This window comes from Durio zibethinus, chromosome 11 (assembly GCF_047325235.1).
Source record: "Durio zibethinus cultivar Kanyao isolate XHJ-2024 chromosome 11, ASM4732523v1, whole genome shotgun sequence".
NCBI classification, from domain to species: domain Eukaryota; kingdom Viridiplantae; phylum Streptophyta; class Magnoliopsida; order Malvales; family Malvaceae; genus Durio; species Durio zibethinus.
This window is the reverse complement of record NC_143172.1, coordinates 5,071,435-5,094,840: the sequence shown is the minus strand read 5'-3', so window position 1 is coordinate 5,094,840 and position 23,406 is coordinate 5,071,435. Positions and strand designations below refer to the sequence as shown.

The window sequence follows — 23,406 nt, the reverse complement described above, 5'->3', positions numbered from 1 at the left end:
CCATCATCCAATAAAATGAAGTAAAATGTGATGCGATACTATCTTGACTATGTCATAGGTTTGACCATTCTTCACCATAAAACAATGATATTTGTTTACTCGTCCACTTCGTTATAATAAAGATTAAGAATCAGGATATTTTGAGATTTTATTTAGATTTATTTTTTAAAATGATTGTCAATATGCATTTTTCAACTAATACATTTAACAATTTTTTTTGCCTCACCCATGCACTTATCGAATCATTTTACCAATTTAAAAGGCTAATCAAATGCAAGCTTGGAGGTTCAATATGTTAAGGGAAATTTTTACCCTTCAGAGAGATTGAATACTAAGTTTAAATTGTTAGTCCAAATATTAAAAATCTAAAATTATTACTTTTGATAAATTTAAAAATTTGAGCAAAGTCTTTAAAATGTGTAATGGTGTTATTTTATTTAAAGTTTTATTTGTTTTCACTATATTATTTATTTAGTAAGTATATAAAAGGGTTACAAATAATAAACTTTAAGGATATAATAAAGTCTAATGATTTATTATATTTTGTATTAACGAAATCAATCAACTGAATATTTATCGTCATATCACAAGATCACTAAATTTTTATAAATATTTTCTGCAACAAAACTTTTATAAAAAAAATCTAAAGTTTGAAAAAAAAAAAGAAAGTTTCAAAAATTATTTTTTTGTATCTTTTCATAAAATCAGAAGAGTTTTTTATAAATAGTTAAATATTTTTTTTTTATAGATATAACTGTTTATTTTGAAGAAATTGTTTGTTTTTAAACAATTGAAATATTCATTTTGAACAAATTTATCTATCTATTTTGTATAAATTTAATTATCTTATTTTTTTTGTTTATTTTGGACAAACCTTAATCAATCAAACAATTATAAGCTTTAAATAAAGTAAAATTTTTATAAACTTTAAATAAAATAATATTTTATTTATTATATTGTAAGTATCAAATGTCATTAATTAAATAATAATATATACTAATTATTTAATTAATGCAAGACCAACCAAATATGAAAAACTAAGCTAATGATCTATTAGTCACTTAAGTCCAACAATAATGAACTTTTACTTCTCCTAATTTAAATAATTGTCTTATCATTGTCTTTTTTAATGTGAAATTAATTTTTATTTTTTATTTTGAAAATAGATGGTGGTTAAAGAAAATCATCATGATTCATTTTGATATTATATAAATTATGTGGGAAGCCCGCCGGCATGCTGATGAAGTTTGCGCGAATTAAATGATGCACTTTCATGCTTCATTCTTTAGACAATTAAAAAAATTATTAAGAAAAATATAATAGAGTCGTAGTTGTTTCTTTTGTATGTGGGCTGTCGCCATTGCCCAATTGAGGTTATGAAATGCCCAATTAAGTTGGGCTCTGGTGGGCTGTGAAATGAGTTTTTTGAGGTTAGCCTGGAATGAGCATTTAGAATTTTATGGCCGCCTCAAGAAATAGAACAGTTATATTTTATACAATTATCAATTTTTATCATTAAAATTAAATTTTTAATATTTTATCAATAAATCGTGCAACTGTCAATATTAAAAGCCCAATTTGTTACTTTGTATTTTTATCATTAAAATTAAAAATTTTAATATTTTATTAATAAATTATACAATTAAAAGTCCAATTTGTTGCTTTATATTTTTATCATTAAAATTAAAATTTTAATATTTTATCAATAAATCATGTAACTCTCAGCCAAATTTGTTCCTGACTTTTTTTCTTTTGCATATTTCTTAATTCTTATGTGGAATTTTTGTTTCACTATAATTGGATGTAAAAGATATGTATGTGATTTGTCAATGAGGTTTTGATTTAGTGATAACAAGAAGTCATAAAATTTTAAGATATTAAGTTAAACTCTCATTTTGTTAGAATTTAATTGTTTAGTTATTTTATAATTTGTTAATTGATTATTTAATGTGTAAATTAATTATAATATAATAATTAATTATTTAATTAATTATATAAATTTAATACTTTACGACTGTAATTAAAAAAAATTGATAAAGTTCACATACACCTTTTATGATTTGTAACTTTCTCACTCACATTCTTTGTGAAAATTTTTTTCTTACTTATAATCTTATATTTCACTTCTATTATTAGAAGGGATAACGAAGTTAAAACTAAAAGTTAAGGTAATTTTATAATATCTCTAAAATCTGTTTGATTTTTAACGTCGTTATTCCCTTTAGTAAGAGAAGTAAATTACATGGTTATAAGTGAAAAAAAAAAATTTCACGTGAATGTAAATGTGAAAGTTGCAAACCATGTATTTGAAAATTTTCAAATATATATATATATATATATGTATGAGATTTATTTGATATAAAATCAAGGATAAACTTAATGTACCCAAAAAAAAAAAAAGTCAAAAATAAATTTTTGTAACATGCTACTTTTTTTTCATTAACGACCATTCTAAAACCAATTATGGTTATTAAAACATTTAGACCATTAATCTTTAGAATCCTGTTCTAAACACCAGACCCAACAAAGAAATGTATATATATGGTATATTAATATAATATTTTGGAAATCTCCTATAAGTTTTTTTTTAAGCATGAGTGATAATCCTGGAGGACTTCTTTCTTTTTTTTTTTTTAAGTGATCTCATGTTTTGCAAAAGATTTATGGCTAGGATTTCACCTGAAGACAAATTGAACTTCACAGCTTATTATATATATATATATATATATATATATATATATATAATAAAGTATGTAAAGAGGAAGGGAAAAAAAAAATCCCTAACCTTGAGTATATCTGCTTCATAAGATAAATCAACCTTGCTAAAAGCAATATATAGAGCTAAAAACTTGCCTTCCATTTATATTTTCTTCAATTCTACAGCTTCTTGCTTGCATAAACTAACCCTTTTACACAGTCTATAGAATCCACTCCAAATCTTTTTTTCCTTCTCATTCCGATCCCTTCTGATCCTCATCTTCCAGATCAATGTCCACCTCACAACTTTTCTGAAAATTCCTACTCCATGAAGATTGGCCATTTTTTCCTCAAATCTCCCTTCTGCTTTGGGTTTGTTTGATATGATTCTGAACCGCGTCGAACTGCAGCAAGGATACGGCAAGGCCATGGTGTGCCTCTCCAAAACATGGCCAAATGAAGCCAATTCATATGAATCATAGAGAGGACTCCCACAGTCCCATATGCTATCATCACTTTCCTTTTGCTCTGATGATATTGATCTTTTCTTCTCCATGAAAATTTCTAGACTGTGTTTCAGGACAACCACCCCAGCTAACTCCAACTTAATTCTTAAACTTCTCAAACGTTTTGTTTTGTTTTCTTTTTAGAACATGACATGATGTCACTTAGGCTTGTCTTGCAATATACAACATTGTGCTACATGTCAATGGATGATGTATAACAAGTCAAATTCCAACGCTTGGAACAACGTTATTGGGGTTGGATCAGTTGTTGCATTATGCATGCATCAATACATGTACAGGAAGGGCTTGGCAAAATGAATGATAATTTAAATCAAAGGACGGCGGCCACCTAACTTAAAACCGAAGCTATGATCCAACAAATAGACCATTGATGGTCGGCTTTTATGTTTTATAGTAGTTGGTATATAGAGTAAGACAGTGTAGTTGGTCTCATTCTTTGTTTTCTCATTTTCTCTTCCCATGTTTTTTATTGATCAATAGACAATTAAAAAAAGTAAAAGGGGGAGAAAAAAGAAAAGGGGAAACTTACACACCCTTGTTGATAATTGAACTTTGAACAATTTAATAATTTATTCCATCAAGGCAGCCCAAAAAAGTTAAAGTTTTAATTTGAGTTAATAATTTATATATTTTTATCATATAAAATATTAATAATTTATATATTTATATTATATTTTTTATAAAAATTATATATAATAATTTATATTGATACAAAAAATATCATGTTATATAATAGCATCACATTCTAAATTATTAGATTTAATTTTAACAAATAATATATGATATTGAAAGCTAATAAGGACAAAAATAGCTTAAACTATGGGCCTGGCAGTCTGGCACGCAGTAAGTCAGATTTAAATTCCATGGGTAGCTTGTTTAATTTAATCAATTTAATTAAGGCTGTTTAAACCGAATCCATTTGTTTTCAGCAAGTGCAGTTTCAAATCAGAATTGGATTTGTGGACTTCTTGCAAAAGGCCAAGAACAAGAGAGAAGGAAAGCGTCCTAATCAAAGCCATGGATAAAGTGGGAAGGTTGAGAAATGAGAATCACTCAGCACAAGAATCTAAAAAAACGATAATGGACACTTGCATAGCCTTAGTGTCCATCGCATTCCACTGCTAATCGTTACTTTATTTTCAGTTAAGAATAGGCCAACCCCCCTTTTTTCTTCGCAAAAACGGCCGGAAAATTCACAGCTCCAACTTGTAGTGAAAGAAAATACTAGGTTCTATATTCCTTCCCCTTGTTTTCTTTACAAAAAATTTTATTTAAGAAAAAAATTTACATGAGAAATTTGAAATTTAAATTACTGACCGCGTGAATCCACTTACTCATATTCCTTCCTGTTTTTGACTCTGCAACATTATGCCTTTCCCCACTACTACTAGTAATAGAAAAGAGAATATTTTCCGGCTTTCAGAAAGACAAAACCAGTTAAAATCACCCCATATAACAAGAAAATCAAGAATAAAATTACAAAACAACAACAAAATGATATATATATATATATATATATATAAATGCTTTCACACGTTTGAAAGCTCTCTGAAGTATATCCGAACTATTGAATTACAAGCTTTAGCGATGGTGATGGTGTTTTTGTGTATTAATGGGAGGGAAGTCGTCCGGTGAATATGGGTAGGAAAATTTGAACCTGCAGTAAAATAGTATGATCGAATGATACCCAAGTTGTTTTTAAAAACGTACTCGAACGCTCAGGTTAGTAAAATATTTAAAGGCTTAGTAAAAAAAATTATATAATAAACACCAAAAAAGTTTTGAAAATAAAAATATTTAATTTGCTCTTTTTATTTTATATATAAGATAAAAAATAATAATATGACAAGAGTAATTGATATGATAATTTATGATAAATTTATATGAAATTTGAAGAAGAATCATATAGATAATTATGAGTTGTATTTAATAATCCTAACATAAATTATATTTAATAATTTCAAATAAATTAGATACCAATTGATAATATTTTAAAGTGATATATTGATGAGATATTAGTGAAAGTGTTGAACAAATCATTCTTTGGTAAAAAAAAGTTTACTCTGTGATAAAAAATCTAAATATCATCCCTTATATATGAAGAATTGACAATCAAACATATTTTGATTAAGGGATCATAAAGATTAACTTTGTTAATGTAGTAAATAGGTGCACTAAATGACATAGTCATGACTATGATTAGGAATCAGAACTTGAAACATTTTTATTTGCAAACGGGGCAATTCAAGCAACGTAAAAGCTCCACTTATTTCTTTGTCCCACTATGTGGATAGAAATGATCGATGTTGCCATAGAATCCAGTCCTAATCTAATCTTAATTCAAAATCCCAAACCTTTTTCTTTTATCTATTGATGACGTTCAAGCTTAGCTATGTGCTGGAAATTGGCAATCAATGAAATTTGTGGACCTGACCCCAGAAAACAAACTAGCCACAGCTTTGGTTGGTAGAGAAAGGGACAGTGACATCATGGATAAAAACCCATTTTGAGAAAATTCTTCTCTTGAATAGACATAAAACGAAGATTATTAAGTTTTTTTTTATAAAAAATTTAATTCAAGTGAGAGAAGATATTACATTTTATTGATAGACATGTCATAAATTTTAAAAATAATTTATGTTAAATTTATAAATTATTTTTAAAAAATTATTGATAATGATAATTAAATTTAAATTTTATAAATAAAATATTTGATTTTATTAAAATAAATGACATAATTTTAGAATATCTAAAAAACTAGATAAAAAAAGAGACAGAAAAAATATATATTATTTGGGCCATAAATTATCTTTAAAATATTTTAATAATTTTGGTACTTTGTATAAAAGTAGGACTAAGATATTCTAATTTATTTTTTCATTTATACTTATCGTTTGATTTATCGATGAAATACTGATTTGATTTGAGCGTAAAAATGTGAGCTAAAGCAGCAAAATTCGACGTCTCTTTGTCGTCTCTGTCTTGTAATCCTTCAATCAACCATCATCAGCACATATCAAAAGCAGGTCCATTTAACGTAAGTTCCCCTTAATAATGGTTAAATCTTGAAATTACGAGGGCAAAATTGGCAGAAGAGCCTAGCATGACTACTCCATACGAAATCAAACCGACATCGTAAAATTTTCAAACATAACGGCAGTAAACCAGGAAAGAAGCGGCTTTGTCACACCCTCCTTCAACTGGTAAATCTTGCGGACCAAATCTCAGTCAGTTTCCATGCATGAATGCCATTTATATGAGCTTCAATTTGCTATTTTCTATGACAATATCACTTGGAAAATTAAAAATTAAAACTAACATTAAATGAAAATTAATAGTAATTAGTTTAAGAAAGTTATAATAAATTAGAGCAAAGAATTTTTTTTTGATTATATTAAAAGAATAAAATCTTAGTACAAATAAGAGATATGAAAAAATATTATTTGAAATTAAATTTTTAATATTTCATCAAATATCTTTAATCATTATATCAAAAACTCGAGGACAAAGCAAAAAATTTTGAGGATTTGAAAGGCAAAGTCTATTTGCTTCCTGAGCAAATAAGACAGAGTCATGAATTGGACACTTCCTATTCGGCTAGCAAAGTTTAATAGGACACTTCATATCCGAAAAAGGAAAATATATATATATAATAAAAATAAGAAAGTGCAAAAACAAGGTTAGGGATAACGCTAGTTGTGGTTAGAAATATTTATGAATCAAATCAAATATATACTTGATATTAACAATTTATATATTTTTTTAAATTTGATTTGATTTGATATTTTAGATTAATTTTTTTTTTAAAACCTGGTCCATGATAAAAAAAAAAAACAAACAAACAAAATCCATCAATTAAACTCAATTTATGTAATAAAAAAATTAAAAAAATTAAAAAAAAAATTTACATATATAAATTTATAAATTTATAATAATTTATTTATATTTATATTATTCTAATCGGACCATACTCTAGTTTTAATTATTATGTTTAAAGTTCAACCTAAAATTTAAACGAATTTAAAAATTTTATTCAAATATGTTTAATAAATTTTAATTTTTTTTTTTACAAATCTTTCTAAAACTGGAATTAATCTTTAAATCTAAACAAGTAGCCTAATCTTTGAAGAAATCTAATTATTACTTAAAAAAAACTAATTGTTATTTATCAATTAATAGTTTCTTACTCAACTCGGTGTAAAAAATTTAATGTGAAAAGATCACATAATTATCTCCTTATCAATTATGAAACTTTCTTTAATTTTAAGAAGTTATTTTTCTCCCCTATTTTTTATATAAAAATTATAGTTTAAAAAATTATAAATACTAAAATTTACATTTTAAATGTACCATATCCAAATTTAAAAAGTAATAACATAACGTGTCAATGATTCGGTCTCCATTACTTCTATAAGTGTATCAAATACTCAAATTGTATTAGCCAGTCTCAAAGTGCTTTTGCCCTTGGGCAGTTAATTACTAATAATATTCAGATAACTTATGTACATCTTCACTCCCTAAAAAACAGGAAAGATGGTCGTAAAGGTTTTTTTGCTTTAAAACTTGATATGAGTAAATTTCACGACAGAGTTGAATGGGATTTTCTGGAGAAAATAATGAACCAAATGGGATTTAGATCTAGATGGATTCACCATCATGCAGTGTATCACTACTGTTTAGTACTCAGTTGTTATGAATGATAGTATCTCTAACAAATTTTGACCAGGAAGGAGTCTACGACAAGGAGACCCGCTATCTTCGTATTTGTTTCTATTATGCAATGAAGGCCGATCATCCTTGTTAGCTAAAGCTCAGAGGGAGGGCTCCATTAAAGGTGTTTAAGCCAGTCGAACTAGGCCCATAGTGACTTACATTTTTTTCACAGACGACAGTTTATTGTTTGCCAAGGCAACATTAAGTGAAGGTGAGAGGATGAAGCCCATGCTACAGAAATATGAATAGGGCTCTGGACAACAGGTTAATTTCGACAAATTAGCACTGTTTTTTAGTACAAACACGGGACAGGATCAGAGAAAGAGTATTAAGGCACTTTTTGGGGTGGAAAACACAGCTAATCCAGAAAATACCCGGGATTACCAACCATGGTGGGAATGAATAAATCAAGAGCTTTTAAGGAGATTAAAGAGAGGATCAAAGCAAAGATAGAGGGGTGAAGTAATAGATGTCTGTCACAATATGGGAAAGAGATATTCATTAAATCTGCTTTGCAAGCAGTCCCGTCTTATGTGATGAATTGTTTTCTTCTGCCAAGGAAAGTGTGCAAGGAAATCAAAAGCATAATTGGGAGTTATAGGTGGAGAGAAGGATTCAATGGGAGGGGTATACACTAGTTTAAATGGGAAGATCTTTGCTTACCCAAATCAAAGGGTGGTTTGGGCTTCAGGGATATGGATGCATTTAATATGGCTTTGGTGGGAAAGCAGGGATGGAGGCTCATTTTCAAACCGAATTCACTGGTTAATCAGGTGTTAAAAGCGAGATACTATCCTAATTCAACGTTCATAGATGCACGGTTGGGAAACAAGCCTTCTCACACATGGTGAATTATATGGATGGCTAGAGAAGTATTGTACAAGGGCTTAAGGTGGAAAGTAGGAAATGCATGAGTATCAACATTTGGGATGATACCTGGTTACCAAGGAGTTAGCCTTTCAAAGTGCGGTCACCAAGGGGGGGGGGGGGGGGGGGGGGGGGGGGGCGAACAAGGGATAACAATGGTGGAAGACCTAATGGTCCATCAAAGACTGAAATGGAACATGGGACTCATCCATGAAATCTTCACGTTGAATGAAGCGGAAATGATTTGTGCGATTCCAATCAGCAACATGAGCAGGCTAGATACACTAATATGGTATCATGACAAAAAGACATGTATACTGTCAAAAGTGCATATAAAATGCTAATGGATGAAAGGCAACAAAAAAGGATGGAAAGTGATATGGTGCAGCAAAGATTATAGATGGATTGGAGGATTGTTTAAAGGGCAAACATACATAAAAAAATCCGGATGATGAACTGGAGAACATGCAACAAAGCCCTCCCAACAATGTACAATTTAATCCGTAAGGGACTTCCTATGAGTAGTACGTGTATGCGATGTGGTGAAAGGGAAGAATCGATGATACATGCAGTGTTACAGTGCTCTCATGCCTCAGAGATCTGGAGACAGCTTCATATGTACCAGAACATTTGGGACAATTTCACAAAGATTGAAGATTGGATTACGAATGTTAGCAGCAACTTGAACGAAGGTCAACTAGGAGTGTTCATGACATCTATCTGGGGAATATGGGATGCATAACACAAGGAGTAACACAAGGAAAGGAGAAGCCATCACAGGCTACTGCTAGTTTCATTTAACAATAGACAACAGAGTATAAAAGAGGACAGTTAGAGAAAGGGGGGAAACAAAATATATATCATCAATGGTCCCAACCGAGAGAAGGTTTTTTCAAAGTCAATTTTGATGGATCCTTTAATCTACAGGAGAGAAAAGGGGGCAGGGATCATCGTCAGAGATCCCTGAGGAGATTGCAATGATCAGGCTTAGACCTGTTGGTGACCCGTTTCAAGCTGAGACTAAAACTGCGGTGCTTGCCATACAATTTGCCCAGGATACAGGTTTTACGAAAGTGCTGTTAGAAGGTGACTAATTGGCTGTAATCAAGAAGCTCAAGATGATCTTTCCCCTATCGGCACTATTACAGATGAAGCCAGATTGAGCATGGCCAGGCTTGATAGCTACTAAATACTACATGTGGGACCAACAGGTAATAAAGCAGCTCACTTACTTGCACAATATAGTTTACTTACTGATAGGGATGAATACTGATGGAGGATTACCCTGATATAATAATTGACACTATAGAGAAAGATCGTAATCAAGTTTGAGTAATGAAATCATTTCATTTAAAAATAAAATACTCAAAATCATTTTTTTATAAATATTTATTACTACTCCCATAAAAGTTTTTTTTAGAAAAAAGAAATTACTATTTCTACTAGTACCATTAGCTAAAAAATTGTAGTTGGTTGTGAAGGATCTTTCACTAAGAAATGAGGAAAATCAATCAATATATTTTAAATTACTGTTTCACCAAGCGACCTTAAGAAAAAGAAAAAAAACTTTTTTAAAAATTGATAGATTGTTTTTTTAAAGCAAAGATCAACCAAACATAATTTAAATTCATCATCCTGTTTATTCCTAATAGAAGTAAAACGGGACGACCGTACAGTTTTGTATTTTTTGCTTTTTTTTTTTTTCGGTTATTTATAAATGAAAAATCCATTTCCCAAGTTTTCCAATATCTTATAAACATATATATATATATATTTATTTATTTATTTATTATTACAATATAACAATTACTGATATAGATACTTACATGAATTTTTTTTTAACATCTAAGGTCATTTTTAAAATTTCTTATTATGGTGACATATAATATATTTATTAAGTTTAAATTATTTATAAAAAATATATTTTAAAATTTATTAAATTATCTAAAATTTAAAATTTAATCAAAAATCAATTTAAATTTTAATAAAATTTCTTTCTCATATGCATCACTTCATCTCAATTTAAAATTAATTTTAAAGTAATTTATCTTTTCTAAATTATCTTGACATAACATGAGTATTTAAATTTATCATAACTTTTAAAAATATTATTTAATATCTTTAATATTTTTTTATAAATAATCATTGTATTATCTTAAGCTTTTAAATATATTTCATAAAAAAAAATGTGAAAAAATATACAAATACCAGAATAATTTCAAAAAAAATTTTCCTATACATCATCTCATCTCAATTTAAAATCAATTTTGAAATAATTTATCTTTTTTAATTTTTTTGCAGTTAACATAAGTATTTAAATTCATCACAACTTTTAAAAATATTATTTAATATCTTAAATATTTTTATAAATAATTCGTACATTATCTTCTATTTTTAAATATATTTCGCAAATGAATGTGAAAAAAAATATAAATACCAAAACAATTTTAAGAAAATTTCTCTTATATAATAAGTTTCTCTTGTACATCACTTTATCTCAATTTAAAATTAATTTTAAAGTAATTTATCTTTTTCAATTTATCTATAATTAACATAAGTATTTAAATTTATCATAACTTTTAAAAATATTATTTAATATCTTTAATATTTTTTTATAAATAATTCTTACATTATTTTTAGTTTTTAAAAATATTTTATAAAAAAATGTAAAAAAAATATAAATACCAAAAAAAATTCAAGAAAACTGTTATTAGTGGTAGTCCTTAGTTATATAATTTTTTCAATATCCACATTACTTGAAAACGGCTCTTCTGCTCAAAAACAAAATGTTTCACATGCTCATGAAAATTTGTGCTCCCATTGACCATTTGTATCTATATGCATTAGGATATTGATTCGTGAATCTCTTAATCCAATAAATCAAAATAAAAGGATCGAACCATTTCTTCTTACGTTTTTTTAAATTCGATAAATGTTGTTTGATCGTATATTTCATTATCGTTTTATAATTTAGAGTTGTAAAGGAACCCTACTTTCTCGGATCCATTTGACATGTGTAATTTTTTTTTCGTCGATACGTCCTACAATTTGTATTTGAAATCTTTTTGTATCCAAATTGCTCAATTAATTTAATAGCCTTTTTCATTGCTTTTAGAAATGAAACTCGATTCTTTAATTTTTTGGCATTAAATTGGACAAGAATATTATGGTGCCCTTAAGGATTTGCAATTCTTGTAATACTGAGCTAAACGTTTTTTTTTATTAGCCTATTTTTACTATAAGAACTAATATGCTTTTTCTGATGCTAAATTTTATTTTACTAAATATATTATTCATTCTATGAAGTACTATTTCACTAAACATATTATTCACTCCATTAGATAAGATTTTTCTTTTCAAATCAGTTGTAATATTTTTTTAAAAAAATTGCAATAAAACTTATATTTTTATATTTTTATAGGTATTGTCTATAATTTTTTTTTTTTTTTACAGATTTTTCACTTAATCAAGTAATATATTTTATCTTTTTAACTTATTATTTATTCAATATTTTTTATTTGTATAAAATAAAATGATGTTCTGATTAATTAATACAATAGAGTTATATGTCTTAAACATAAGTTTATGTGCAAGCTGTACATTCAAAAAATAAATAATTTTTCAACTCATATTCTCATTATGAAACATGTAACATAATTTTAAATCAAAATATTATTTTTCATAAAAAAATTATAAAAAATAATTAAGTGATAGTCTCATCAGTAGTATTAATTTCAAATTCATTTATATATTAACTTAAAAAAAAAACCTCAAAATCATAAAAAATTTTCACCAAAATTCCTTAAAAAAAAGATATGAATTTTATGATAATTTTACAATTATGAAACAAAAAATTTCTTATAACCTTAAATGGAATTTAAAAAGAAAAATATTATTTTTATTATGATTTAATGTTTTAATTATATTATTTATATATTATATATATTTTAAGTATGTAAATAATTCAAAAATATTAATTTATATTTTTATTTAAATTTAAATAAAATAAAAATAATCAATACATCACAAAGATAACAAGCTACTTAAATTATAAACCTCTCAACAGTTGTGTTCTTTTGTTCCTCCGAAGCGCCTTCTTTTTGTATATATATATTTTTTAACTCCTTGGCCTATGCTTGCTTATGTTCACTCCTTCCCATAATCACTGGAAAGAGGATCTTCTCTTCTTTGCTGATCACCGGAGTCCGGTCAACGCTATATTTTGGCCGGAAAGCTAGGGTTCCGACGATTTAATTTTCTGGCTTGTTTTTTTTTTTTTTTTTTTTTCATTTTCATTTTCATTTTATTCTTCTCTCTCCGGAAAATGGCGTCTGAGGATGTGAAAAGGAGCGAGTCGGCGGTCTCGACGATCGTGAATCTGGCGGAAGAAGCGAAGCTCGCTAGCGAAGGAGTTAAAGCGCCGAGTCACGCCCTCCTTAGTATTTGCAAGTCTCTTGTTGCTGGTGGTGTCGCTGGTGGAGTGTAAGCGCCTTTGTTTTTTAAGATCCCCTTTTAGCTTATTTTTCCTTTTTCTTTTTCCTCCTTTTTAATTTTTTACCTTGAAGTAATTTGATCATATTTTTACTTTCTTTTGAAAATTTTTTATGTTATTTAAGTTACTTCAATCTTGACCCAAAAAAATGAGCTTTGTTTTTCCTTCTAGTTTTTGCTTTGTTCAACTGAGTTTTTTTTTTTTTTTTTTCCACTTTTAGAAAACATTTTTTAATATTAAATTTTCTTATAAATTCGTTTCCTTGTTTTAGAAAGCAGCGATTTTTTAATAGAATTTGTTAATTTTGAAGATTGAAACCTGAACACTCCAAAAAAGTATCTTTTTTTTTTCCTCTCTATTTTGTTTAATCCAATAAAGTATACATTTTTTTTTTGTTAAAATTTAATTCTTACTCTTCTTTTTTATGATGAAATTCTCCTATATGTTTAGTTCTTTATTTCAGCTATTAAATTTAAAATTTTGAACCTTTTCTTTTTATAAGAAACTCTGGTTATGTAAATATTGAATTGGGGTCTCTTTTTCCCCCATTTTTTGAAGGATGATAAACATGTACAGGTCGCCGTCTGGTATGGTATTAATTGCTAATGATATGGAAATTCTCCCAAACACATAATGTTTGTTTAAATTAACAGTTAATCTGTTGTAGAGTAGTAGTTTCATCACGTTGCTTGATTCTTCAGAAAAAAAGCTTTTTTTCCCCTTTTAGGACTTTAACTTGGTAGTTTAGGATTTTAATAGCTTGTGATGTATTTAACAAGAGCTTCTGGGCAATATGGTTACTCTTAGTAAGGGTACGAGAGTTTGAAATGGTCTTTAAACTTCAAGGATGGTGAACACGGTGGCATTTGATGCTTTCTGAAATGTTATGGTAACTTTTGTGGCTTTGATGGTAGTTGTGAGAATTGAATGGAGGACCTTAGGAAGGATTGAATCTCATGATGTTGATAGGTGAAGAATATCTTCATTCCGTGTCTAAAATGTTTGCTTGCAATTTTTATTGTCTGAAAAATGGTGGGAATTATATTACAATGTTGATATTTGGATGGTTTTCTTTTCTTCATTTGTCATGCTTGTACCTTGTGCTGGGATCCTGGAATACTGCTGCTGTATCTATATTGTGTTATGATTATGCTTAACTTACCATTTCCATTGCCAATTTTCAATCCTAAATGTATGTCATATCTGTTTCAGGTCACGTAGTGCTGTTGCTCCCCTAGAGAGATTAAAAATTTTACTTCAGGTTGTTTATTTTATCATTGTAATTAGGTCCTTTTTCATTAATTTATCATTTTTTTAATATGCTATTAAGTTATATTCTAGTTCCCTTTCATTATTTGTCTCCTCATTCTTCTAGTGTGAAGATTCAACTTAATGTCTATTCACTGTTTTGTTAATTCTGGTGATAGTTAGAGCTTTAAATATGCTGTATGTTTTCCTTGAGTGTAGACTCACAGGATTTACTTTCTGTACCTGCAGGTGCAGAATCCTCATAGTATAAAATACAATGGAACATTCCAGGGTTTGAAATATATATGGAAAACTGAGGGTTTCAGGGGAATGTTTAAAGGCAATGGCACTAATTGTGCTCGCATCATTCCTAACTCAGCAGTGAAGTTTTTTAGCTATGAGGAAGCATCTAAGTAAGCCTTGGCTATTCCTTACTTCACTATTAACCTTCTGTTGTTATCACAATTTTTTTTCCTTAACCAGTCAAAGGATGCATATATTAATGTTCAAAAAGTGAAGATTTATCTTTGAATAATCGTAACAAAGTATGAACTAATATCTTCCTTTTTACTTCTTTGTGAATATAGGGGGATTTTATACCTTTACCGGCAGCAATCAGGGAATGGTATACCTATATCATTTTTGACTTTATAATCGTTGTTTTTATTTATCGCTCAACTACACTTGTAAATGTTCTTAGATGTGAAGCTGATTGGTATGATTCAATTTCATTGACTCTATGCAATTTTTGAGGCAAATGTGTACTGCTTGTGAACTTAGCGTGCTGTATATCTAAGTTCGTGTCGAAAGAAACAAGTGCACTAGATTGTGTTGACAAAGGCTGTGCATTCCTTTCTGTCTGCATGCAGTACTGTTGAAGTATGTAAATGAATCTTGTGTTGGTGCCTGTTGTGCTATTCTCTTCCTTCAACTATGGACTAGTGCTGAATGGGCAAAATGGAATCTGTTTTATGGCCCTGATTGACAGAAGATGAGTTTGCATTCCGTAGTAATTGTCGATGTTGCTATGAGTGTATTTACTTATTACTTTCTTGATTTTGTCTTGCAGAGGATGCTCAACTCACTCCATTTCTACGCCTTGGAGCTGGTGCATGTGCTGGAATTATTGCCATGTCAGCTACTTATCCAATGGATATGGTACGAGGTCGTCTAACTGTCCAGGTAATGTTTTATTTGAATGTTGTTGGATCAACTGTCTTTTGCCTGCAGGGACAAGCTTGCCTCTTGTTATCACTTTGATGGCTAATGTCCACATGTTATATTTGCAGACTGAGAAGTCACCTCGCCAGTATAGAGGAATCTTCCATGCTCTGTCAACAGTACTACGAGAAGAAGGTCCCCGTGCTTTGTACAAAGGCTGGTTACCATCTGTAATAGGAGTTGTAAGTAAAACTTTTGTGGTATGGATGCATGCATGGTTTACTGCTAATTGCACTTTAGGAATCTGCATTTAGGTGGATGTAGACTTCAGCTAGGATGATGAGTTCCATTTCTGGTTTGCCTGAATTAGTTTGTATGCAAAGGCCTAAATGGTTTTTATGATGTCTATTGTTATAGGTACCCTATGTGGGTCTTAACTTTGCGGTTTATGAATCTCTGAAAGACTGGTTGATCAAAAGCAAACCATTCGGGCTAGTTGAGGACTCTGAATTGGGTGTCACTACAAGGCTTGCATGTGGGGCTGCTGCTGGAACTGTTGGCCAGACAGTTGCATACCCTCTTGATGTCATTCGACGTAGAATGCAGATGGTAGGCTGGAAAGACGCTGCTTCAGTTGTCACCGGTGATGGAAAGAGCAAGGCCGCCATTGAATATACTGGTATGGTTGATGCATTCAGGAAAACAGTTCGGTATGAGGGTTTCAGGGCATTATACAAGGGTTTGGTTCCCAATTCAGTGAAGGTTAGTGTAGCATCTTGGTCATCTTTCTTGCATTCTGTTTGAATAAAAGTGTTTGTAGTTTTATACTCCTTACCCTTTTACTTTCCATTTAAACAATAGATGTTCTTTGCCATTTTCTTCAGGTGGTTCCGTCGATAGCAATAGCATTTGTTACATACGAATTGGTGAAGGATGTTCTTGGAGTTGAGTTAAGGATATCTGACTGAAGGAACTCCAGGATTTTTGGTCAAACTTTTGGGTTCATTTAGGTAAGCAGAAGAAGGGAAGGGGTATAGTATCAGGAATTGCTTTCCCTTCTCAAGGTAAGAGGACATTTAGTGCCTGAATTCAGCTTTATTGAAACTCACTTACAGCCATCTTTCTTCAGTCCTTAGGTTTTCGTTTTCTTATTCATATGTACTGCGCTGTGGCAATAAGTATTTTTCAGGAGGTTTTCAGAAAATAATATATTTGTCAGGAAATGATGCAGCTGATATACATTCTGATAGATTTCTTTTCTACTGACTTTTAAACATTCTGTTGCCTATTGTTAATCCATTTACGACTAATAATATGACAATTAAGACTAATAGTAATGAATATTTCATGTTTGAGAGCCTAAGTTTAAGTGCTTTTAATATGGAAAATTATCTAATCCACCGCCAAATTTTTTAGTCTTTACAAAAAGCATTTGCACATATTTTTTAAGATATAATAAAAACATATATAATCTTTTTAATCTCGGATGTGAAAATAAAATAGAAAACAAACTCGATGAGAAAATCCTAATACTGTAGTTTTATCTTTACGCGCAACCAAGTTTTATGAGACATGTAGCTTGTGCTAACCGAACATCACCTGAGAATGCTTCTTTTTTTTTTTTTCAACAGTCCAATCTGTCTGAGTAGAAAAAATGAAATAATGAAAAATAATCCATAAATGCAAAACCAGAATGAAGATAATGGAATTCTTCTTCTAGGTTGCCCTCTGGATTCTGACAGCTTTGGAGAGCATTTCCTTTAGATCATCGCAGCGGCTGCGGTGATAATCAATCGAAACGCACAGCTGCCTAATGGCTTCCCTCTTCTCCTCTCCTAGACCCAATAGACCTTGATCCTTCTCTTTCATCGCCGTCTCCAAGATTTCGATTTTCTTCTCCAGAAGCTTCACGAATTTCACCAGACTCTCCTTCTCGCCTTCTTCCTTGTTTGCCTTATTCTGTAGCTTCTCAACTCTCTCTCGCAACATAGAGCCTTGTTCTATCTGACCTTTCAGTTGCTCAATCAAATTAGTCATTTCATCCATCAGCTGCTTCTTCTCGCTCTTTGTCTCTGCAACCCAGTGCTTAGCAATCCTTAGCTCTTTCAATGTTTCTTCAACACAATGCTCGTAGTTATTATAGCCTTCTTCAAATTTCTGGATGACGGCTTCAAATCCAGTCAAGTTACTATTAACATTGTCTGAGATATCAGTGATCATCCTGCAATGGGCTTCATTGTTTGCAGCAATTATTCCGGACAACGTCGTGACCCTTTCTTCAAGTATTCTTTGTTCTTCCAGGAACTTTGCTTCTGCTTGTCTGAAGCTCTCTTCGTTCTCAGTTAGTAACTGTTCTGTGACACGAAGTTTCTGGTTTGACAACCGGAGCTTAACTTCAATTGTGCGGACGTTCTCAACCAAAGTACTGAGCTCATCTCCTTTCATTTCTAAATCTCTTTTCAAGTCTTCAATAATTTGCTCCAGGTCAGCTACCATTTGATCCTTTGATTGAACGTTCTTATTGTGCTCTCCTGCCATTTCTTGCATCTTCCTTTCTGTGACTTCAATAATTGCCTTGCAGTCCTGAAATGAAGTTTCAAGTTGATTGTACTTCTCGCTTAGCTTGTTAAATGCATCTTCTTGTTCCTTTAGCATTCTCTGATGATCTGTAATCTGGTTTATGAAGTCATCTTTCTCAACTCCCTTTGCTTCCAAATCTCTTTGAAGGTCCTCAACCATTTGCTTCAGATCAACTGCCATTTGACTTTTAGATTCAATGTTTCCCAGGAATTCTTCTGACATTTCTTCCATCTTCCTTTCTGCAACTTCAAGATTTGCCTTGCACTCTTGGTATAAGCCCTCGACCAGTTTGTGTTCCTCGGTCAACTTCTTATACGCCTCCCCCTGTTCTTCTAGCATTCTCAGCTGATTGTTAATTTGGCTTTCTAGCTCAGATTTCTGGTTCTCCATTTCTGTCAATCTTTCTGATGATTCTTGTTTCTCTTTCTTAAGCTGCAACTCCAGTTCATTTCTCTGGGACAGTACGGAATCCAACTCCTGCTGCAAATTGTTGACCTGCACCACTAGGGCTGTTAATTGAGAAGAAGTTTTATTCTCTGCGGTTGCATGTTTTTCCTGGAGAGCAGTGAACTCAAGACTTCTTTCTGCCAATGTTTTCTCTAATTCAACGGTTCGACCCTGTAACCCCAACTTTTCCTCCCTCAACTGACCATACTCTTCGATTTTAGTTCTTAATTCCTCTTCCAGTTCACCTTTCTGATTCTTTAGAGAATTGACCTCAAATTCTAGATCCTTAATTTGTGCCAGCAAACCATCTTTCTCCTTCAGAACTTTCCGTTGATCCTCAGTCTTGCTTACTATCTCTTCTTTTGCCTTTTCTATCTCAATAACATAATCTGAAATAGCTTGAGTTTTTCTCCCAAGCTGCACTTCCAGTTCTGCTTTCTGGCTATGCAGGGTCTCCAGCTCCTTCTGTAATGTATATATCTGATCCATTAAGCTCTTGACTTGAGTTGATGCTTCATCACTTTTAAATACTATATGTTCTTCCAATTGAGCTTTCTGGGTGTGTAGCGACTCCATGTCCACTAGCAGACTGTTGATCTGCACTGTCAAGTTCTCCTCTCTGGACAATGATTCTTTCTCATTATCCTCAATTTTCTTGGTTAGAGTCAAAAGTTCTTCTTCTCTCTTTTTTGACATCATCTCAAGTTCTGAAATTTGGGATTGCAGTCCTATATTTTGCTCTTCCAGATGTTTTGCTTCACTTGCTTTTTTCTCTATCTGCACCTCCATATCTCTGTTTGTTGCTCTGAATGATTCCACCTCGATTTCCAAGCTTGTCACTTGTGCCTCTAATTCTTTTATCTGAGCAGATGTTTGACTCCCATGCAGCTCATGCAACTCTGCAAGCATCAAAAGTTCCCTTTCTTTCTCATAAAGTTCCTCCTTCGACTGACTCATTTCAGCCATGAGTCGTTGTATTTTGTCCTGTGCCTGCAGAATCTCATTTGAAACCTCAGAAAGTTTGGAATTCACGGATTTATTCTCTTCCCCAGTAGCATTAAGGCGGTGGCTTAATTCTGAAACTTGCTGTTCTGCAGATTCCAGCTGTTGCTGCATATTGGAAACTTCGCCCCTAACACTTTCTAGCTCTTGCTTTAGAGTTATATTTTCCTCTTTCAGTTGATCAACTTCTCTTCTAAGATCTTCACTAAACTTCTCAGCATCTTCAATTCTTTTAACAGCAGTCTCTTTCTCTAGAATTAAGTTATTGTTTTCTCTATTCAGATCTTCCAATTTCTGATTCACCTCAGCTTCTATCTTAGCATGAGTGTCCAGTTTATGCCCCAGCTCTTCATTCTCAACCGCAAGTTTTGATTTTTCACTCTCCAATCTTTCAGATTCAAGCTTCAGATTTCTGATGATTTCCTCTGCTTCTTGCATCTTGCTTAAAGAAGCTAGATAATCTGAATTCAAAACATCTTTTTCTTCACTTGAAGCTGTCAGCTTTCTCCTGAGGTCAGCAATTTCCAGATTTGCTGTTTCAAGTTCTTGTTTAATCCCTTCTGCTATTTTCTGGAATTCATTCTCCAATTTTCCATTTTTACTGCCTCCATCTTTTGAAGAATAATCAGAGTCTGAATCTGAACTTGACGAAGAGGAGGCATCTTTTTCTCGTTTGCCATGAACTTTTTTCCTCAGCTCCCCAGTGAGATGATCATATTGTGCATAGAGATTTTGATAGTGTTTGTGAAAATCCTCAATTAACTGGACAAGTGAATCCTTGCTGGAGTTAGTTATTGAGATCCCATCATTTTCTTCGATTTCTTCATCCTTGATGAGCTTCAATATTTTTGTCACCTTGTCATCAATTTCTGTAGTGAAAAGAATTTAGTCTTGAGATACAAAACAAAATGAAGTAAATCATAAGTGGAAAATCATGTTCAGCTGATTGTGGCATTTCAGAACATACATGAATAAAATTTATCAATAAATGGAGAATTGCACCCACAAATAATCAGTAAAATGTAGACAGTTCACCTATTTTATTTCCTTTAAGCTGTTCATCTTTTTCTGGATCAACATGATGCCCAAAGAAGGACTTTATAGACTCCCTGAAACGATGCTTGGTCATCTTTTAGTCAGATTACCAACTAATTTTGCTCAGCACGTGTGCACGAAGACAAGGCAATCTCCATCTCGAGCATAAAATCTGAAAAGCAGAATTAAGGATACCTTGTAATTAGTGTCAAACCTTGTCAACCAGAAACTATACAACCTACTTCTAACATGACTGATCGATTCCAAGAGTTGTAAACGTATAATATATTGAGGACCCTAAACTGCCGAATATCCATTAAAAAACTTTAATTTAAAATACTTTAACCAAAGACTTCTGGTATTATAACAACTGGCAAACTAATGCCCTGTTCAGAAGTAAATTGTCTCAATTAACAATGGTATTGTTTGGACGGAGGCCCCTCGTTATTGCTAGAGAAAACACTAAAAATGCTACAAACTCCTAATGGATATGATAAATATGTCGCAGACTTAACCAGCAGTGTGGTGGACAGCTTTTAAATATTATCAATTTGTTTTGAAAAATGAAAATGAAAGTGGTGGTTATCAATCCATCATGTTGTTCTACACAGGGCGTCCTCCTTTAATAAACAATTCTTCTCAAGATTTATATCCGGACTAGGAATTTATAAAGCATTTGAAACGGGATAAATTACTAAATCCCGTTTGAAATGGGATAGATTACTAAATCGCAAGGTATTGCACCAATCCAACTCAACCATCCATCATATGGATTCCAATTTCCAACCGAATTCCAAACAGTCCAGAAAGTGAGAAAGATCAGCAACAAGAATCTAACCATATTTTTATTTTTTATCCTATGATCTCAATTGTTCAATACCTAATACTTTTTCTTTTTCCACCTACTGAGCATTAAGTTTTAATAAATGTATGATTCATGACCCTGTCCAACAAAGCCATAGCCGACTATAGATAGGGTGGCCCCAAACCCACTCCCCTATATTCAAAAACTATTTGCCCTTACCACAACACAAACAATGAAATTAAGAAACAAAGTCAAAGAGAAAATATTACTTTTGGTAAATATGTACTACTTTCTAATCACAAAGAAACAAATCAAACCCAAACCCATCTACTTGCAATCCAGCTCAAAATAACAAAATCTAAAAGCAACTATCTTTTTTCAACTTGGTATTATCAAAAAAAAAAAAAAGTTGGGACTCGGGATCTAATCTAAGCATTTATAGGATTTATCAAATAGTAATAGAAAATTTATGAACATGATTCTGAGAACATGCATGGGCCCATAATAGAACATGGGTCCACATAACCAAGGCATGCACTAGCATTACTATTTACCATATCATGGTTAAGCATAATAAGCAAGATTAATGATTTGATTAGACTACCAAAAAACAAAAAACAGCTAAATGCCTAAATGGGCTAAGAATTTGTTCAAGGAGCACAACAAGTGGCAGATATGATTCTAGTCTGGCGCCATCTCATCATCACATTCACTGGGGAATGTAATAACGCACTCAGAAATATAGAAGCTGATTTGGAACGATAAAAGATATATTATTTGGAAAAAGCTGAGCTGTTCTTTTTGTTCTTTCCTTTTTCTCCGTTCATACAACACAAGGCAAGGCCCACTAATTATCACGCAATTACTCAAAAACTTTTTTATGGTATATGAAAAAGAAATACTATTATTAAAAAAAAATGAAAATAAAATGTAAATAAAAACTTTTAACTTGTTAAAGTAAATAAATAAATAAACAATAAGGAGTAGAAGTAGTAATTTGGCATTATTCACCTGAGACTTTCTCTTCACTTTCCTTTCTCAATCTTGATTAGGAAGCTTTGCTAAGTTTCTGCAAAAATAAATGGATTTTTTTTTCATTCAAATTAAAAGAGTAAAACATTGAATTTAAGATAAAAAATCGAATCTAAACCGATGTAAACAGCCAGTTCAAAACGAAGAAAATATTGAATTTTTTTTAAGAAGAAGAAGAAGAATATCATTGACTTGAACTGAAAATCATGATCTTAATATAATTTTAATCTTAAACCATTTTCAATTCTAAAGTTAGCAGTGATTTTTATTAGTAAAATCAAAAGCACATGGATTATTGCAAATCCATATAAAATCAAACATTCAAGGAAGAAAAAAAGATCTAAGATATTTTATGTTTAAGAGAAAGAGTAAATCAAACCTTAAATTCTTTTATAAAATCAATAAAAATAACAAGAAAAAAAAAGATAACTGAACAAAAATTCAACCATCAAAACTGAAGTTACTCAAGTTGATTCGGCTAAAGACCAAAAGTTTTGATTGAAACTGAAGTTTCAAGTAATCAAAGAAGAAACTAAATGAAGATTAATCAGTTGATAATCAAAGATAACCTCCGACTCAGAGCTCCAAAGCTAGATCAAGAAGAAGAATCTGAAAAACAGAGCAAAAAAAAAACTCAGAGAGAGAGCGTGCCTGTTTTTTTTTTTTTTTCCTTTCGAGAAATGAAACGAACAGTTAATTATAAAAGAACAAATGGTGAAAGCGATTTTGTTTGGATTAGAGCACTTTCCCTAGCATTTTGTAGCTCTTCAATTTTCAGGATATGGTATGGAATCCTTGGA

The 23,406-nt window shown here is 31.0% G+C and overlaps 3 protein-coding genes across 6 annotated transcripts; 2 read left to right on the top strand and 1 right to left on the bottom strand.

The window, feature by feature from the left end:
• Positions 1–5,413: 5,413 nt before the first annotated feature.
• LOC149516003 (uncharacterized) lies at positions 5,414–8,788 on the top strand. The gene is made up of 7 exons (XM_089768705.1): positions 5,414–5,500; positions 5,615–5,686; positions 7,718–7,903; positions 7,951–8,023; positions 8,110–8,148; positions 8,234–8,329; positions 8,589–8,788. Exons 1-7 carry the CDS (start codon positions 5,414–5,416, stop codon positions 8,786–8,788), a joined length of 753 nt encoding a protein of 250 aa, XP_089624831.1.
• Positions 8,789–12,796: 4,008 nt separating this feature from the next.
• LOC111291497 (mitochondrial adenine nucleotide transporter ADNT1-like) lies at positions 12,797–16,965 on the top strand. 3 transcript variants are annotated; one of them, XM_022883329.2, is made up of 8 exons: positions 12,797–13,286; positions 14,509–14,557; positions 14,794–14,957; positions 15,132–15,169; positions 15,614–15,726; positions 15,834–15,947; positions 16,123–16,467; positions 16,590–16,965. In XM_022883329.2, exons 1-8 carry the CDS (start codon positions 13,129–13,131, stop codon positions 16,671–16,673), a joined length of 1,065 nt encoding a protein of 354 aa, XP_022739064.1. In that variant the 5' UTR covers positions 12,797–13,128; the 3' UTR covers positions 16,674–16,965. The 3 variants fall into 3 exon arrangements, with proteins under 3 accessions (XP_022739064.1, XP_089623943.1, XP_089623944.1); XM_089767817.1 differs by lacking the exon at positions 12,797–13,286 and adding an exon at positions 13,447–14,265; XM_089767818.1 differs by lacking the exon at positions 12,797–13,286 and adding an exon at positions 13,866–13,883.
• Positions 16,966–17,221: 256 nt separating this feature from the next.
• On the bottom strand, positions 17,222–23,389 carry LOC111291496 (uncharacterized). 2 transcript variants are annotated; one of them, XM_089767816.1, is made up of 4 exons: positions 23,258–23,389; positions 22,586–22,643; positions 20,770–20,941; positions 17,222–20,603 (listed from the first exon to the last, which is right to left on the bottom strand). In XM_089767816.1, the coding sequence occupies exons 3-4, from the start codon at positions 20,861–20,863 to the stop codon at positions 17,422–17,424; spliced, it is 3,276 nt and encodes a 1,091-aa protein (XP_089623942.1). In that variant the 5' UTR covers positions 20,864–20,941; positions 22,586–22,643; positions 23,258–23,389; the 3' UTR covers positions 17,222–17,421. The 2 variants fall into 2 exon arrangements, with proteins under 2 accessions (XP_089623942.1, XP_022739062.1); XM_022883327.2 differs by having other exon boundaries at positions 23,176–23,281.
• Positions 23,390–23,406: the final 17 nt, after the last annotated feature.

Excerpts from the sequence above, each read along its gene's own strand:
- LOC149516003 (XM_089768705.1), top strand. The coding sequence starts at position 5,414 with ATGACTATGATTAGGAATCAGAACTTGAAACATTTTTATTTGCAAACG. Across the intron at positions 5,687-7,717 it reads ACAAACTAGCCACAGCTTTG|ATAACTTATGTACATCTTCA; the intron begins GTTGGTAGAGAA and ends AATAATATTCAG. Across the intron at positions 8,149-8,233 it reads CAAGGCAACATTAAGTGAAG|TACAAACACGGGACAGGATC; the intron begins GTGAGAGGATGA and ends ACTGTTTTTTAG.
- LOC111291497 (XM_022883329.2), top strand. The coding sequence starts at position 13,129 with ATGGCGTCTGAGGATGTGAAAAGGAGCGAGTCGGCGGTCTCGACGATC. Across the intron at positions 15,948-16,122 it reads TACCATCTGTAATAGGAGTT|GTACCCTATGTGGGTCTTAA; the intron begins GTAAGTAAAACT and ends CTATTGTTATAG. Across the intron at positions 16,468-16,589 it reads TGGTTCCCAATTCAGTGAAG|GTGGTTCCGTCGATAGCAAT; the intron begins GTTAGTGTAGCA and ends CATTTTCTTCAG.
- LOC111291496 (XM_089767816.1), bottom strand. The coding sequence starts at position 20,863 with ATGACCAAGCATCGTTTCAGGGAGTCTATAAAGTCCTTCTTTGGGCAT. Across the intron at positions 20,604-20,769 it reads GCTTAAAGGAAATAAAATAG|AAATTGATGACAAGGTGACA; the intron begins GTGAACTGTCTA and ends TTTTCACTACAG.